Source organism: Carettochelys insculpta, chromosome 1 (genome assembly GCF_033958435.1).
Source record: "Carettochelys insculpta isolate YL-2023 chromosome 1, ASM3395843v1, whole genome shotgun sequence".
In the NCBI taxonomy this organism is placed as follows: Eukaryota; Metazoa; Chordata; order Testudines; family Carettochelyidae; genus Carettochelys; species Carettochelys insculpta.
Window position 1 is genome coordinate 15028473 of NC_134137.1, and position 16787 is coordinate 15045259.

General features: G+C 49.8%; 1 protein-coding gene across 1 annotated transcript; it reads right to left on the reverse strand.

The window, feature by feature from the left end:
• Positions 1–750: 750 nt before the first annotated feature.
• DNAJB13 (DnaJ heat shock protein family (Hsp40) member B13) lies at positions 751–16360 on the reverse strand. The gene is made up of 8 exons (XM_074981060.1): positions 16251–16360; positions 13456–13559; positions 10228–10389; positions 8046–8203; positions 6711–6824; positions 5219–5332; positions 4545–4621; positions 751–1012 (listed from the first exon to the last, which is right to left on the reverse strand). Exons 1-8 carry the CDS (start codon positions 16316–16318, stop codon positions 859–861), a joined length of 951 nt encoding a protein of 316 aa, XP_074837161.1. The 5' UTR covers positions 16319–16360; the 3' UTR covers positions 751–858.
• Between the last annotated feature and the right edge of the window lie 427 nt (positions 16361–16787).

Genomic DNA, 16787 nt, shown 5'->3' on the forward strand with positions numbered 1-16787 from the left:
ACCTCATGCCCTCCCTGCAATTTCTTCATGCCCCCACAGGGGGCACGCCCCTCAGTTTGGGAAACCATGACCTAAGGCTTTCCCCTCTGCTATAACCACTAGAGAAATGCAGCCATGGCTGGGGAGGAACATGGCAGCTCTTTAAATGAGCACAGTATCCCTACAAACCCAGTTTAGGACTGGAAGGCTATGATTACACAGCCAAGTTATGTCAAAATAACAGCAGTTACTTCAAAATAAGGTTGGCAGTATCTAAATAACCCACACGCTATTTCGAAATAGCAGGTGCATTATTTTGATTCCAGTAAACTGCTTTCCATGAGGAATGGCACCTATTTGGAAATAGGCCATAAGGGGGTCCCATGGCACTATTTTGAAATACTGCTATGGACCGGAAATGCTATTAGTTGGGTGCTATTTCAAAATGCGTTATGTGTCTGATTGTGTTATTTCAAAATAGGGCTATTGTGTAGATGTAGCTGAAGTGAAGAACGTCTCTGCAGAACAGGGTCTGCCCCACAAAAGCTCATCACCCAATAAATCATTTCATTAGTCTTTGAAGTGCTACAAGACTGTTTTTTTGTATTGTGTGGGGAGGAATTTAATTTTGCTAGGGCAGGCAGGTTCCGGGCTGCAATAAAAAGCATCATCATCATGCTCAGTCTTAGGGTTTGTCAATAACCCCAGGTGATTCTTTCGTTACCCTTCCATGAAGTCATTAAAGCAACCACATCCAAGAGCGTGTGCAGTGGGAGAGCCATTTATAACACCAATAACATACAGCCATTGACGAGATGTCCGTAAATATCTCGAAAGTTTTATTCCTTTGGGCCCCATGGAGATGAATTTACAGGAGCCTTATGCCAGGAGTGCTTGTCTCAGGAGCTGTTTCTTGGCCGGCGTGAGCCGTTCCGGGAAGCAGATATCAAAATACATGATGAGATCCCCTTTGTGTGTGGGATTGCTGGGCAGAGGCATGCCTTCCCCCGGCACGATCTTGAAGTACTTCGGGCTGCAAAACCAAAGGCCGGTGGCGTTATGCGGGAAGGCGCAGGGAGTAACTTCCCAAGGCTGCAGCAGACACACACGCCTGGCAGGGGTGTCCAGAACACAGGGGAGATAATCTCATTGTGAAGCAAACGGTGTCTCTGTGTGCACTGGTGCAGCCCTCCCAGATGGCAAGAGCTGCCCTACCTAGGCTGCAAGGTGGGATTCTGCAGCACTGTGCTTGGCAAGACACCTGAAGTGATTTCTTCAAAGCACTGCTCTTCTCTGACAAATGACACTGAAAATGGGCTTTCGGGTTCTCTCTCGGCTTTGTCCCTGTGACTCTGGCTTGGGTTTTCTCAGAGGGCCGCCCCGGGGGTCTGAAAGGCCAGCTGGGCTCAGTCTGGCCCAGGTGCTGCCCTTGCTGAGAGAGGTTCTGCAAAGTTGAAATTGGCCCTGGGTAACACCAGGGCAGGGGTTTGCACAGGTGCAGCAAGCTGCCTCCAGTGGAGGTGCATGAAAATGAAGGTGGGCAGAATTCAGCAATCCTGCTAAGGAGCCAAGTCACCCTCCTGGAGACGCAGAGTCTCTGCAGGGCTGAGACAGGCATTTTAAAGGGCCCCCAGCTCTAGCTGCCAACACGGCTATTTTGGCAGCAGTTGGAGCTCCAAGCCCCTTTGAAGTGCCAGCAGTGCTGCTCCGCTGCTCCTCATGGTGTGAGAACAGGGAGGCCACAGCTACTGACTGCCCAAGGCCCTGCCCCTTCCAGGGTGCAGAGCTGGGCCCCCTTCCCACCTTGCCCTGGGGTCCACAGTTGCTGAGAGGATAAAAGCAGTAGCCCCTGGTGGAGTCTGTGACCTAGCATACCTCAATCTTGCTCTGCACACACAGGTGGAGCAGAGCTGCTTAGCAGGGAGGGGCCATGTTAACAGGCAGGCCAACACTTTCAAAAGGGAACAGTGATCAGGCTGCCCAATCAAAGACCCCCTAAAGGGGCCCTATTCCCAGGGAGTACTGAGCCCCCACCCTTTGTCAATCCAGGTGCTGCAGCTTGAGCATCCCAAGACACTACTGAAAATCTTGCCTCCACTTGAATCATAGAATTCTAGGGCTGGAAGGGACCTCAGGAGGTCATATAGTCCAGCCCCCTGCCTAAAGTAGGATCAGCTCCAACTAAATCATCCCAGCCATGACTGTGTCAAGCCAGGACTTAAAAACCTCTAGGGATGGAGATTCCACCACCTCTCTCGGGAAGGCATTCCAGTGCTTCACCACCTGCCTGGTGAAATAGTTTTTCCGAATATCCAATCCGCACCTCTCCCTCTGTAATTTCAGACCACTGCTCCTTCTTCTGCCATCAGTCACTACAGAGAACAGCCTCTCTCCATCCTCTTTAGAGCTCCCTTTCAGAAAGTTGAAGACTGCTATTAAATTGCCCCTCAGTTTTCTTTTCTGCAAACTAAATAAGCCCAAATCTCTCAGCTTCTCCTCAGGTCATGTGCTCCAGCCCTATATCATTTTTCATTGCCCTCTGCTGAACTTGCTTCAGTAAGTCCACATCCTTTCTATACTGGGGGGCCCAGAACTGGACACAATACTCCAGATGAGGTCTCACCAGTGCCCAACAGAGAGGAATAATAACTTCTCTAGATCTAATGGAAATGCTTCTCCTAATGCATACTAATATGCCATTAGCCTTCCTGGCTACGAGGCCACACTGTTGACTCATATCTAGCCTCTCATCCATCGTAATCCACAGGTCCTTTTCTGCTGCACTGCTACTTAGCCAGTTGGTCCCCACCCTGTAACAATGTTTGGGATTCTTCCATCCCAAGTGCAGTACTCTGCACTTGTCCTTTTTGCACCTCATCAAATTTCTTTTGATCCAATCCTCCAATTTGTTTAGGTCACTCTGGACCCTATCCCTACCCTCCAATGTATCTACCTGACCCCTACCTTAAGTGTCATCTGCAAATTTGCTGAGGGTGCAATCCATCCCCTCATCCAGGTAATTAATAAATATGTTGAACAGAATTGTGCCTAGAACTGATCCTTGGGGCACTCCACTTGAAACCGACCACCAACCAGACACTGAGCCATTGACCAGTACTCATTGGGCCCGTCTGTCAAGCCAGTTTTCTATCCATCTTACAGTCCATGTATCCAACCCATACTTAACTTATGGGCAAGAATATCATGAGAGACTGTATCCAAAGCTTTGCTAAAGTCAAAGTATGTCACATCCATTGACTTCCCCATGTCCACAGAGCCTGTTAAGTCATCATAGAAGCTAATCAGATTGGTCAGGCAGGTCTTGCCCTTGGTGAATCCATGTGGACTACTCTTGATCACTTTCCCCTCTTCCAAGTGCTCCAAAATAGATTCCTTGAGGATCCCCTCCAGGATCCTTCCAGGGACTGAGGTAAGGCTGACCAGTCTAGAGTTCCGAGATTGTCCTCCTTTCCTTTTTTTTAAGATGGGCACAACATTTGCCTCTTTCCAATCTCCATGAATTTTCAAAGATAATAGCTAAAGGCTCGGCAGTGAGGTCTGCCAATTCCCTCAGTACCCTTGGATGTATTAAATCCAAACCCATGTATTTGCGTGTGTCTAGCTTTTCTAAATAGCTCTTAACCTGTTCTTTCCCCACGGAGGGCTTCCCATCTCCTCCCCATACTGCATTGTCTAGTGCCATAGTCGGGGAGCTGACCTTGTCCATGAAGACGGAGGGAGAAAAAGCATTGGATACTTCAGCCTTTTCCACATCATCTATCACCAGTTTACCCCCCTCTTTCAGTAACAGCCCCACACCCTCCCTGATAACCCTCTTATTCTTAACATACCTGTAGAAGCCCTTCTTGTTGCCCTTCCTATTCCTTGCTAGCTGCAGTTCCAATTGTGCTTTCGATTTCCTGTTTACACCCCAGCATTCTCCAGCTATATATTTATACTCCTGCTTAGTCATCTGTCCAACTTTCCACTTCTTAGACGCATCCTTTTTGAGTTTAAGCTCGCCAAGGATTTCTCTCGTAAGCCAAGCTGGTTGCCTACCATATTTGCTTTTTTTACTGTGCATCAGGACGGTTTGTTCCTGTGCCTTCCATAAGACCTCTGTAAAATACTGCCAGTTCTCCAAACTCCTTTCCCCTTCGTATTAGCTTCCCAAGGGATCTTGCCCATCAGTTCTCTCAGGGAGTCGAAATCTGCTCTTCTGAAGCCAAGGGTCTGTATTTTACTGCTCACCTTTCTTCCTTTTGTCAGAATCCTGAAATCTACCGCCTCATGATCACTGCAGCCCAGGTTACCACCCACGTCTACTCGTCCTACTATTTCTTCCCTGTTTGTGAGCAGCAGATCAAGCTGCGCATGGCCCCTGGTTGGTGACTTCAGCACTTGTATCAGGAAGTTATCCTCAACAGTCTCCAAAAACTTGGCAGGGCAGAGCAGAGCCAGGGTTTGCTAACTGTGCCCCAAAAGGAAGCCTTTCCAGACACAAGGAGAGCAGTGCAGCTTGTCTCGCTGATTGCACACAGAGCGATTTCTGCTCCCACACTTACTGGACGATATCATTGATGGGAATATTAAGCAGTCTGTCATCTAGGGTCCTCACATCCACCGTACACCCAATCAAAGCCTGCAAAAGACAGAGCGAGGCACCGAGCTCAGTCAGTGACGCTACGATTCTGTTATTCCAAAGAGCAGGTGCAGGCTGGAGCCTGGGTAAGGCTGCTGCAAATGGACCTTTACAGCTTCATTACCCCCGCAGGCACAAGCAGATCAGCCCAGTGCAAGGGATCTTCTGAGTTCTGATAGCAGAGAGTCAGACAATCTGCTTCTCTGCCACAAGCACCCAAGTGTCCAACTGCCACCGAGGGGCACGCCCAGAGAAAAGGTGGGCCAGACCTGGTGGGGCTGGATCTGTAGATGCAAAATTCCTTACCTCAAAGGCATTACAGTGAGGTGCCCAGATCCTCTCATCTCCCCTGATGATCAATGATGAATTCAGCTGATTCAAGAACAGCTAATTCATTAATGTTGATTGGCCAGCCCAAAGTCTGTCTGGTCCAATTATAAACCAGTGACTCCTTTCACCTCCAATTCATTTTGCTGTCATCCTACAAACCCTGCTGCCTTATGGAATGGGAAGAAAGGTGAAGACACCATCCCCTCCCATTGAAGTCAATGTGCTGCTCTTCCTTTTCCTGTGTGCAAATTCTACCAGCACCCTTACCTTCCCCAGGGGGATGGTGGCTACATAAAGCAGGTTGTCATCCTCCCTTTTAAACCTTGGGTGGAGTTTCTCTCGTACAATGAAGATAATATCAGCAGGGATAATGTTTGGGCCCTAAAACACAAGACATAAACAGGAAGCAGACCAGGCATGGTACAGTAGACTCCCGACTTACGCGGAGGTTGTGTTCCCAGGCAACCCCGCACAAATCCAATTTTGCGTTACTCAGGGGAGCCAGGAAACTGATCAGTGCAGCAGCGCTGGACAGTTTCCTGTCTCCTGTGAGCAGCCCAGAGCTGGGAGCCTGGCTCCCAGATCCCTGCAGCTCACAGGAGACAGGAAACTGATCAGCTCTCCTGCCCTGGTCAGTTACCCCACTCCTGTGAGCAGAAGAGAGCTGGAGTCTGGCTCCCAGCTACCTGCCTCTCACAGAAGACAGGAAACTGGTCAGTTTCCCAGCTCCTGTCAGTGGTGGCAGCCAAGAGTCAGGCTGCCACACCTGACAGGAGCTGTAAAACCAACCGCTCCTGTCAAGGGTGGCAGCCCTGAACATCTTGGCTAATAGCTTGATATTGCAACATTATGAACATTCTTTTAAGATGGATCTTTGGGTGTAATTTCTATACTGACCACTGCTGCATGCTCTCCCGTGGGGGTGAAATTCACCCTGGTGTAGAGGGCCAGGACAAGCCACATGGTTCACTTAAGTCCCACTGAAGCCCTCAAATAGGATGTGGAAAGTGCTGTTGCTCAACCTCTGCACTGGGATGAATTTCACCCAACAATATTAACATCCTGTGTATCTGGAGCCAGTCTGTGCCAGTCCAATGCCAGGAAGAGGGACAGCAGCCAAGAGCAGGCTATAATCTCTTCCACTGGCCAGGTTCCCCTCCTTCCTGACACTCTGCTGTGCAGGGGTAGAGGACACAGGGGCCACTTCCTTCAGCTTGATGCAAGTGGCTTCAGTTCTATAACTCTCTTGGGCCAGTGCTATGCCTGGCTGGTCACATACAACGGGATGCTGGACCCTCAACACTGCCTGAGCAGAGCCAAGGGGATGGATCTCTGTGGCAAATCATGGCCCTCCTGGTCAAAGCACTCAACACACATTAATTAGCTAGTCCTGACAATGCCCTGCTGAGGTAATAGAGGGTTATCAGAGGGGAAACTGAGGCAGGGAGGTTATGTGATTCGCTCAAGGTCATGGCAGAGCTAACCTTGTTGAGCTCCAACTGGCTCCGAAATGGGATTTGTGCTCCTAAATCCTTGAGGCAATGTAGAAACACTGCCCGTCACACTCTGAGCCCCAACTTAAAATAGGCATAATACCTCAGGCACGTTGGGTGGCTTATTGGTTAGTGTCTGTCAGCACTTCTAGATCTTGCGACAGAAACACAAGGCATCATCACAGCGAGCAGTGAATGTTCCTGTCAGTACTGGTGACTTTGTGGCTAGCAGTGATGGCAAGAGCATCCGAGAGTCTGCAAGTTACCTGGTCCCCTTCTTTTTGAAAGGTAATCCTGGTGCCTGGCTTCCACCCAGGCTTCACGTCAATCGTTAAGATCTTATCTCTGATGGTGGATGTGTGACCATCTTCATTCATCACCTGGGGGTTGGAACAGCTGATTGAGGCAGTCTGGTTTGGTCTGTGTCTAGAAGACCTGCCCCTTTGATCGGCTAGGATGCCAGTGATACAGCTCCAGCTTTGTGGGCAACTATTTTTAGGAACCGAAATCAGATACTGGCTGGAACTGCAGAGCTTCTGTGCTCAGGCAGCTGTGCAAACTGGGTTATTACAGTAGCATCTTGGGATCATCCAAGACAGGGCCCCGTGAGGAGGAAAGAGGCAAAACACACAGCGGGGAAAACAGGCTAATCAGAGACAAACATGGACCCCTGTAGCCCTGTGCTACCTTACTGGAGTCTGCCAGAGACATTAACATTTGTATTTAATTTCCCTCTGACCAGCAGGGTTCACAGCCACCACAGGCCCAGGGGCAAGGTGGGCAGCAGACCCAGCTCCACACCTCTGGAAGGGGCAGGGCCTAAGGCACACAGTCCTGCCTCCTCCCAGAGCTGTGCAGAGCAGCACAGCACCATTGCTACAGCATTTCAAAGGGGCTGGAGCTCTGACCGCTGCCACTGCTACTTCGGGGGCTATTGCCCCTTTTGCCCTGCCCTGTCAGCAGGTCTGCCTCTGACCTTAGTGGGGCAGCAGCGGAGTCATGAGACTTCATGCTTGGGGATTGTATTTTATTAATTTCAAGGTAGTCTGTGCCGGCACGAGCCATCTACCCCTCCGAGCCTTGTCAATGGCAGAGGCCAGACTGCTAAGATCAAGGCAGGCAAAGAGACCCAAACCTGTCATGTCAAAGCTTCAGGAGCTCAAGCTTTACCCATACCCTGCTGGGTGCTGTGTAAGGCAGAACTTCCAGCAGGGCCTCCTGCACTCCAGGAGTGGGGCCGGGTCCCACAGCAACAGAGCGCGCTCAGGAACTGGCTTTTGGGGTCCTGCCTGAAGCTACAGCTCTATGCAGTGCATGTGAGCCTGGGCTTCCCTTCCTGGAGCAGCCTACCCTCCACCTGCCCACTCCTCTGTCACCTGGGACGTGGGAAACACTATCACAGACTATATAGTGATCGGTCACATCCACGGACTCCAGCGACATTTCCAATGCCCTGGCTTCCAATGAAACATACAAAGCAGCCGAATGGGAAGGAACAGTTCCTCCACTACAGGTTCTTTACCAGCAGCCATCACACCCCTAACGCTACCAGTTCAGGCTCACTTCTCACCACTTCTAACCCAGTACCTAGCGTTCCTCACCCGGCGAGAAATCTTAATTTTCTTGGTGCATCCGTAGAAGAGGTCCTCCAGTGACAGGTAGAGATCTCGCTCGATCGGGGGATCCTGCTTTGGCACCCCTTTTCCCCGGAGCCCCCCAAATGCAGTGATCACTTCGGATCCATCTGGAGCGAAGAACTCTGTACATATTGGAAAAACAAAACCTCATCTGTGCATACGAATGATGGGATCTAAATTAGCTGGTACCACTCAAGAGAGAGATGTTGGAGTCATCTCGCATAGCTCTTTGACATCCGCTCAGCGTGCAGCAGCAGTAAAGAACTAACATTGTGATATGGACAACTAGGAAAAGGGTAGATAAGGAGACAGTAAGTATCATAGACCCCTGCTATAAACCCTTCATCCCACCCCTTGAATACGGTATGAAGTTCTAGTCGTCCCACCTCAAAAAAAATACATTAGACATGGAAAAGGAACAGAGAAGGGCAACAAAAACAATGAGGGGTACAGAGGAGCTGTCCCATGAGGAGGGATTAGACAGACTGGGATTGGTGAGCTCCGCAAGCAGAGTGTCAATTCACTCGTGCAGATTTACAATGTTACACTTTTAATGCGTTGGAAACTTTCACCACAAGATGGATTGGGCAGAAATCGTCCCATCAGACCTCACGAGTGCCCTGCCCTCAGCTCACAACACATTGTGCTTTCATGCAGGTGACACACACGCAGCCAGAGAGGGCTGGGGCTGGAACTGTCTCAGTGCTGAGGGTCCCAGTTCCTAGTGAAATGGAAGGGGCATGTTGTACCACTTCAGCACCTCCTAGTGGCTGACTGCAGCATGACATTAAAATCTCTGAGTGATGGTGCCCTTACCATTACTTGGGCCAGGAGATTTTCAAGAGGGGAGAGTGACATGTTCTAGGGAAGACACAAGTCCCATGGGGGCGGTTTAAAGTACTGCCCAACACCACTTCTATGGAGACATGGGGCAGGATGACAGCCAGTGTTCCCTTGAATTTCCTCATAAGAATGGCCATACTGGGTCAGACCAAAGGTCCATTTAGCCCAGTATCCTGTCTGCCGACAGTAGCCAATGCCAGGTGCCCCAGAGGAGGTGAACCAAAGACAATGATCAAGCAATTTGTCTCCTGCCATCCATCTCCCGCCTTCAACAAAAGGCTAGGCACCATACTCTACCCCTTGCTAATAGCCATCTATGGACCTAACCTCCAAATATTTATTGAGCTCTTTTTTCAACTCTGTTAGAGTCCTGGCCTTCACAGCAACCTCTGGTAAGGAGTTCCACAGGTTGACTGTGCGCTGTGTGAAGAAAAACTTTCTTTTATTAGTTTTGAACCTGCTACCCATTAATTTCATTTGGTGTCCTCTAGTTCTTATATTATGGGAACAAGTAAATAACTTTTCTGTATTCACTTTCTCCATACCATTCATGATTTTATATACCTCTATCATATTGCCCCTCAGTCTCCTCTTTTCTAGACTGAAAAGTCCCAGTCTCCTTAGCCTGTCCTCATATGGAACCCGTTCCCAACCCTTAATCAGTTTAGTTGCCCTTTTCTGAACCTTTTCTAATGCCAATATATCTTTTTTGAGGTGAGGAGACCACATCTGCACGCAGTACTCAAGATGTGGATGTACCATAGTTTTATATAGGGGAAGTAAGATATTCTTTGTCTTATTTTCTATCCCTTTTTTAATTATTCCTAACATCCTATTTGCTCTACTGACTGCCGCTGCACACTGCGTGGATGTTTTCAGAGAACTATCCACTATAATTTCAAGATCCCTTTCCTGATCTGTTGTAGCTAACAGATGCACGCGCAGATTAAATGTTGTTACGGGTGCTGAGGCACATGTGGATGTGCACCCCCACGTTACCGGCAGCGGGTGCGCTGCTAATCAGCAGGGCAGTACTTGAATCTCTCCTGGGTGGCCGCCCACATGCTCGTTTTACAGGGAACACTGGTGACAGGTCAGGTAAACCACCACTAATTGAAGGAGAAAAAGCTCACACTGGGGTCCTGTGGACTGCACGTGGCAAAGGGAAAAGGGCACAGTCTGGTTTCCAAGCGACTGTACAAAATTTTAATTCACATTCTGCCAACCGTAGGGTTGGTTCCATTGAAGAGACAACACTTGGGCCAGTCATCATAAAAGCCTAAGAAGAAGGGATTATACCTACCAGCAAAGGGATTATCACCGCCAAAGAACTCCTTGAAGACTTTCTCCGCATTGCCATGAAACACATAGCCAACAGACCAGGGGGGGTCACTCCCAAACTCCAGGGGGATTCCTCCTTTGAGACCCTCTTCTCCAAACTTATCATAGATGGCCCTCTTCACAGCTAAGGGAGAAAGAGGCATCAGAAGATGTACAAGTGCTTTGATCATTTGAATTCTAGATCCAAGTCTTTGCCTGATCCTGGGTTATGTTCCCCAAAGCTATTTTCCTGGCCTTAACAAAGCCTGATGTAGCAGAAAGGCTGCTATTGCTGGTAGGTGGTAGCAACTTTCTCATACTTAGAAGCAATCTCAAAGGCTCATCTTCCCAGCTGGGGAAGGTGAAAAATACATTCACTGATCTTGGGAAATATGGTTGATACTCTCCTGTCATCCACAGAGAAGACTGTTACAAATCATTTTCCTAATGAGCTCAATTAAAATTTCCCTCTACTCAGTTTTCACACAAGGATTCCTTGATGAATTCCAAAGGCCTCTTGGCGCTAGTTACATTCAAAATACAAACATGAGCATATACCAATATTCCTTATCCCAATGCCAATACAGTTACAAGCACTACCCAAAGTGCGCATAGCAGGGTCAGGCCTAAGGGGTACCTTTCTATCCCAGTATTACTCTGCAGAGACTAGGAAAAGCTCTGACAAAGAACTTCTACAAAACTTCACTTTTGTAATACACTGAACAATGTCCTCTATCACGAGAAGATTAACAACAGGGCCTCTTTTTTCAAGGTTTTCCTTAGTCTCATTTGGCCACCTTGCTTTCTAACTACACCCTTCTTTCCATAAAGCAAGCAAACCAATTATACACAGCACGTGGTACCCGATTATCCCCATTTTCTTCACTTCTGTGACCTCATCTCACACATTACATAAGATGATCCTGATACTTTAAGGGTCATCACCACTGTTTTTTTTGTTAAAATAAATGAGGAGCCCATACTCAGCCAGCTCCCTGCCAAGGGGCTGGTAGGGACCCCCCCACCCTCCAGCTGAGGTTTCCATGGCTGGGGCTGCCCATAGGGCTCCATGACCCAGCTAGTTCTCTGCCACAGGCTGCCAGGGTTTCCTAGCCCCCTGGCTGGGGTTTCTGCGGCTGGGACTGCTGAGGTGCCAGCACACTGGTCACCAAAGATTGAACATAAATAACTTTTGTTTCTCTTCACCTCATCCTTTTACATGCTTCACGCCTGTCACTCAAGCTAAAAAAACAAACTCAGTTTAACACTGGAGCTTGGATAAGCCTAATGTGGGCCTATATGCCTGAAAGACTTCAGACTTCTCTATCTCCAGTCTGGACAGTCTACTGGGACCTAGAGAGATTATAAACACGTGTAAGTACAGTACATATAGACGAGCGGTTTTCACTCAGGGGTACACGTACTGCTGGGGGTACATAGCAATCTTCCAGGGGATACAGCTACTCATCTAGGCATTTGTCTGATTTTACAAGAGGCTACATAAAAAGCACCGACCAAGCCATGACGAACTGAAGCTTCGTTCAGACAATGACTTGTTCAAACTGCTGTATACACTTTATGCTGACAGGTGAGTACAATATTTCTATTCCCATTGATTTGTTTTATGATTATATGGTAAAAATGAGAAAGTCAGCAATTTTTCAGCAACAGTGTGCCGTGGCACTTCTGTGTATTTATGTCTGATTTTGAGTAGTGTATTAAGCAAGTAATTTAAAGTAAGGTGAAACTTGGGACATGGAAGACAAATCAGACTCCTGAAAGAGGTACAACAGTCTGGAAAGGTTGAAAGCCACTGTTATCGACCATGATCAAGTCACCTCTTAACCATCTCTGTGGCAAATCTAAACAGATGAAAATGTAATAAAATTAAAACCAATAAAATAAAGTTCTTTTTCACACAGCGCACAGTCAACCTGTGGAACTCCTTGCCAGAGGAAACTGCGAAGGCTAGGACTATAAGAGAGGTCAAAGAAGAGCTAGATAAATTCATGGAGGTTAGCTCCATAAAAGTCTATTAGCAAGGGGGCAGGAATGGTGTCCCTGGCCTCTGTCTGTCAAAGGCTGGAGATGGATGGCAGGAGACAAGTCACTCGATCATTGTCTTTTGTCTACCCACTCTGGGGAACCTGGCACTGGCCAGTGTCAGCAGATGGGATGCTGGGCTAGATGGACCTTTGGTCTGACCCAGTAATGGCCGTTCTTCTGTTCTCATGCTCATTATGGCCGTGTCTATACTAGCCCCAAATTTCGAAATGGCCACGTAAATGGCCATTTCGAAGTTTACTAATGAAGCGCGGAAATACATATTCAGCACCTCATTAGCATGCGGGCGGCCGCGGCACTTCGAAATTGACACGGCTCGCCGCCACGCAGCTCATCCAGACGGGGCTCCTCTTCGAAAGGACCCCGCCTACTTCGAAGTCCCCTTATTCCCATCTGCTCACAGGAATAAGGGGACTTCGAAGTAGGCGGGGTCCTTTCGAAAAGGAGCCCCGTCCGGACGAGCCACGCAGTGGCGAGCCGCGTCAATTTTGAAGTGCCATGGCCACCCACATGCTAATGAGGCGCTGAATATGTATTTCAGTGCTTCATTAGTAAACTTCGAAATGGCCATTTACATGGCCATTTCGAAGTTTGGGGCTAGTGTAGACATAGCCTATAAAGCATGCTTTTCTGACTTTGAATCAGTATAGTATTGTCTGAACTCTCCAATATTTCAGCATTCTTTTGGAAGTCTGGACACCAGAACTGGAGATGGTTTTCCAGTAATGGTCTCTCCAATGCTGTGAACAGAGACTATATAAGTTCCCTCCTTTTGCTTAATATTCCTCTGCTTATGCGTCCAAGGTTCAAGCTAGTTCTCTGGGCCACAGCATTGCAGGAGGCCCTGCAATCTAACTGGCACAGGTGAGCCCCTTGCACTCATGCCAGCTAAGTCATCAGATCGCCATACACCAGCCATGAGCAGCCTGCAGGAGCAGGGTGCAGTGCTGCATGCAATAAATAAATAATTAAGTAACTAACAGCCAGACAGAGAAGCACATTAGCTAACCAGCATGGCAGCAAACGAGATGATATGATGTACCTAAAGACATCCCCCTGCAGCAACTACCTTCTGTACATGGATACGACTTTCCAGTTCTTATCCAGCATAGTTTATCTGTGGGAAGAGAAACATGTTTCTACTTACGATCACTTAACACGTCGTAGGCTTCTGCGAGCTGCTGGAACTTATCAGGTGCCCAAGGCTCCTTATTTTTCAAAGGATGGGTCTTCAAGGCTAGTTTTCGGTAGCTGCAAAATAGAAACTAGGAGGGTTCAGTGCCACCATGGGCACAGTTAGGTGCTGTTTTGACAGGCAAACTGAGGTGCTTTTTTTGCTTAGGGAATTTTTCAAATGTTTACGATCCCAATGTATCAGTAGAATGGCTGTGCGGGGTAAGCGCCCGACTCTGCCTGTCTTTGAACGTAAAGCCTTACCTAGCATTTTCAAACTGAGCTAATCTCTTGCGCATTGCAAAGTCTGGTTCTGTCTCCACCCTGCTGTGGCACAGGAAATCAGTAGCACCTAAAAGCAATTCCCTGCGCTAATTTCTGCCCTGATCCACCAGCATGCTGAACATTCATGGGGAGTGGGCTGTGTATCAGTACTGCAACTGGGACAGATCCTAAAAAGTATTTAGGCTTCTAACTCCCACTGATTCTAAGGAAGTTCACCAGTGAAATCCCATTGAAGATCCGGGCCCAAGTCCTTGCAGGACTAGGCCTTTCCAGGTTAGACACATCATCGAATGGCAGATCCATACACTGCTCTCCCTTGAGTTGCCCCACGGCTAGACACATGACCCTGCACTCTCCTTTGTTTAGCACAGGGATGGGAAACCTACGGCTCATGGTCCTGATCTGTCCTGTGGCTTTCCTTGATCTGGCTTGTGAGGCTTGGGGCTCCCTGCACTGCAGAGGTGCAAGCTGGTGCTAGTGCTCCAGCCACATGGAGGGCGCCACAGCTGGAGCGCCAGTGCTAGCTCCCTGCTGCAGGGGAGGGGTAAATGGAGCCCTGAGCCTCACAGACCTGATCCAAGCAAGCCAGCACCAGATCTGACCTGCAGGCTCTGCCTGGCAGGGGAGAGAAAGCAGCTCTGCCCACTGCAAGGACGCGCTCGCTGCAGCCACTACCCACTCCCCGCCTCTGTTGCTCCCATTGGCTAGGAATCACAGCCAATGGGAGTGACAGGAGGTGGTGTCTGCAGGAAGTGCTTCTCTGCAGTGTGTAGAGCCACATGGAGCCACCTGTGCCCCCCAAAGAGCTGTTCTGCATAGGCACCCTAAACACCTGTCCCTGCCCAGCCAGACCTTGTCCCCCCAATCCTGCATCCCCCCTCCTGCCCAGACCTCACACCCCCTCTGCTCCTGCACCCTCTCTGCCACCCAGCACTCATCCCCCTCTCCTGCATCTCCCTCCTGCCAAGACCCCACACCTGCACCCTCCCCCCTGCCCAGACCCCACACCTCCACCCACCTCCTGAACCCTCCCCTCGCTTTCAGATCCCTCAGGTCCTCTTGCGCCCTACCTCCCACCCAGATCCCTTGCCCTACTGCTGCACCCTACTGCCCACTTCCTGCACAGACCCCACACCTCTACCCCAAGGCTGTTCACCAGTGCCCCCTCCTGTACACTGAACCCCATATTTTAGCCCTAGCTCAGAGCATGGGGGGCCCACAAAATCTACGAACCTCAGTTCCCCAGAAGAGTTAATCAGATGGCTTGTCCCATAGAAGGTCGAGCCCCAATGATCACAGTGGTCCCTCCCAGTCTTGGAATCTATGATTCCTTTCGCAGCAGCATTCAGGGTCACTGAACTCAGTACAGAGATGTGTGAAAACTGAGGGACGCCAACCTGGCCTATCGCTTTCACAGCTATGTGGGAAAACAAGATGACTTCTACAGGAAAACAAGGGAATTGCTCCCTCTCCCCAGAGCTCCTGGTCTTCACAGCAGCGAGTACTGCATTGGAGCCAACACCGCGATGCACACATGGAGGGAGGATTCACATAACTACCCTGCAGAGCAGTGTGCAGCCGTACTGGCCACCACCCACGAGGTGCTTGTGTAACCCACACACCTCCTGGGTATGGGTCAGTCACTTGTAGTGGCACCGACCCCAGAGAACAAAAATGAGTCTCCTCTACAGCTGGCACTAAAAGCCAGCTGGCTCTCAGCTGAGACTGCAGAGGACTCATTCTTTCTGTGACAACAAGAAGTCCTGTGGCACCTTATAGACTAACAGATATTTGGGAGCATAAGCTGTCACGGGCAAAGATCCGCTTCGTCAGATGCATCTTGCTCGGAAATATCTGTTAGTCTATAAGGTGCCATAGGACTTCTTGTTATTTTTTAAGATACAGACGAACTTGGCTCCCCCCTCATTCTTTCTGTAAGTGTTCTAGATCAGTGGTCCTGAACCTCGAGTCTGGGAGAGAATTGTAGAGGGTCCATGAAAAATATTAAAGATCAATAAAATAACCTAGTAAATGTTTTAAATAATTTGCAACGTTTCACTCAGTTATTATTTTTAAATTAAATCTCTTCCAATGAGGTTATGAATCGCAGCCCGAACATCCATGCTGTGGTTTCCCTTTCCATTTGATAGCAGCTAGACTTGGCTTTTGGGGGGATGGGGTCGATGAACAGTCGGGGGGACCGAGGGGGTCTGCGGCGAAGAGGGGGCCCCCCACTAGTGACAAGGCTGGGACCCACGGATCTAGGTGCCCCTCCGTGGGAGAGTGACCCGCACGCGCTGCTTGCCCAGTGGTCTGGAAAGGGTGCGGCCGTGCAGCCCGGCGGCGGGCACAGCCGTGTGCACCTGCTGCAGACGTGCGCGGCTGTTGCACCAGGGCAGATGTGCACACGCGCGTGCCCCGGCGCCGCCGGACCCGAGCGGAGGCGCCGCGCAGCTGTTTGGGCCTCCGGCTCCCCGCGCTCACGCTTTTTTGATGTCGGCGTCTTTGGCGCTGGGGTTGAGCTCCAGCACCGCGTAGTAATCCTGCCCCATGGCGGCGGACCCGCTCTGCTTCAGGCCTCGTCGCTATGGACGCCGCCGCGCGAAGGACTGTGGGATTTGTAGTTCTTTCCCCTTCACACCTCCGGGCTCAGAAGTCCCTCCCCCTCCCTTTCTCTCCCAGAGCCTGGCCCTTCCTTTCCACCCAAGCTGCATTGCCCCCAGAGTGTGGCGAGTGAGGGGTAGGGGGCTAAGGAGCACCACCCTCACCCACACAAGCTCAGGGAGAATAAGGAAGCCTCTGAGCACTCCACGCTCCTAGGAGCCATGGCCCAGCTCAGTGTGGTTTGGGAACCTGCCCAGGGAACACTGCACCCCCAGTAGCACTGAACTCTTGCCCATGCCTCATGTCCCCTCTTCCACATTGCTCACTGGCACAGAGCTGTGAGAGTCAGCTTAGGGGGCATTCCTTGCAACAGGGAGTGGGGCTGCACAGCACCAATCACCCTTCCTGGTGTACATT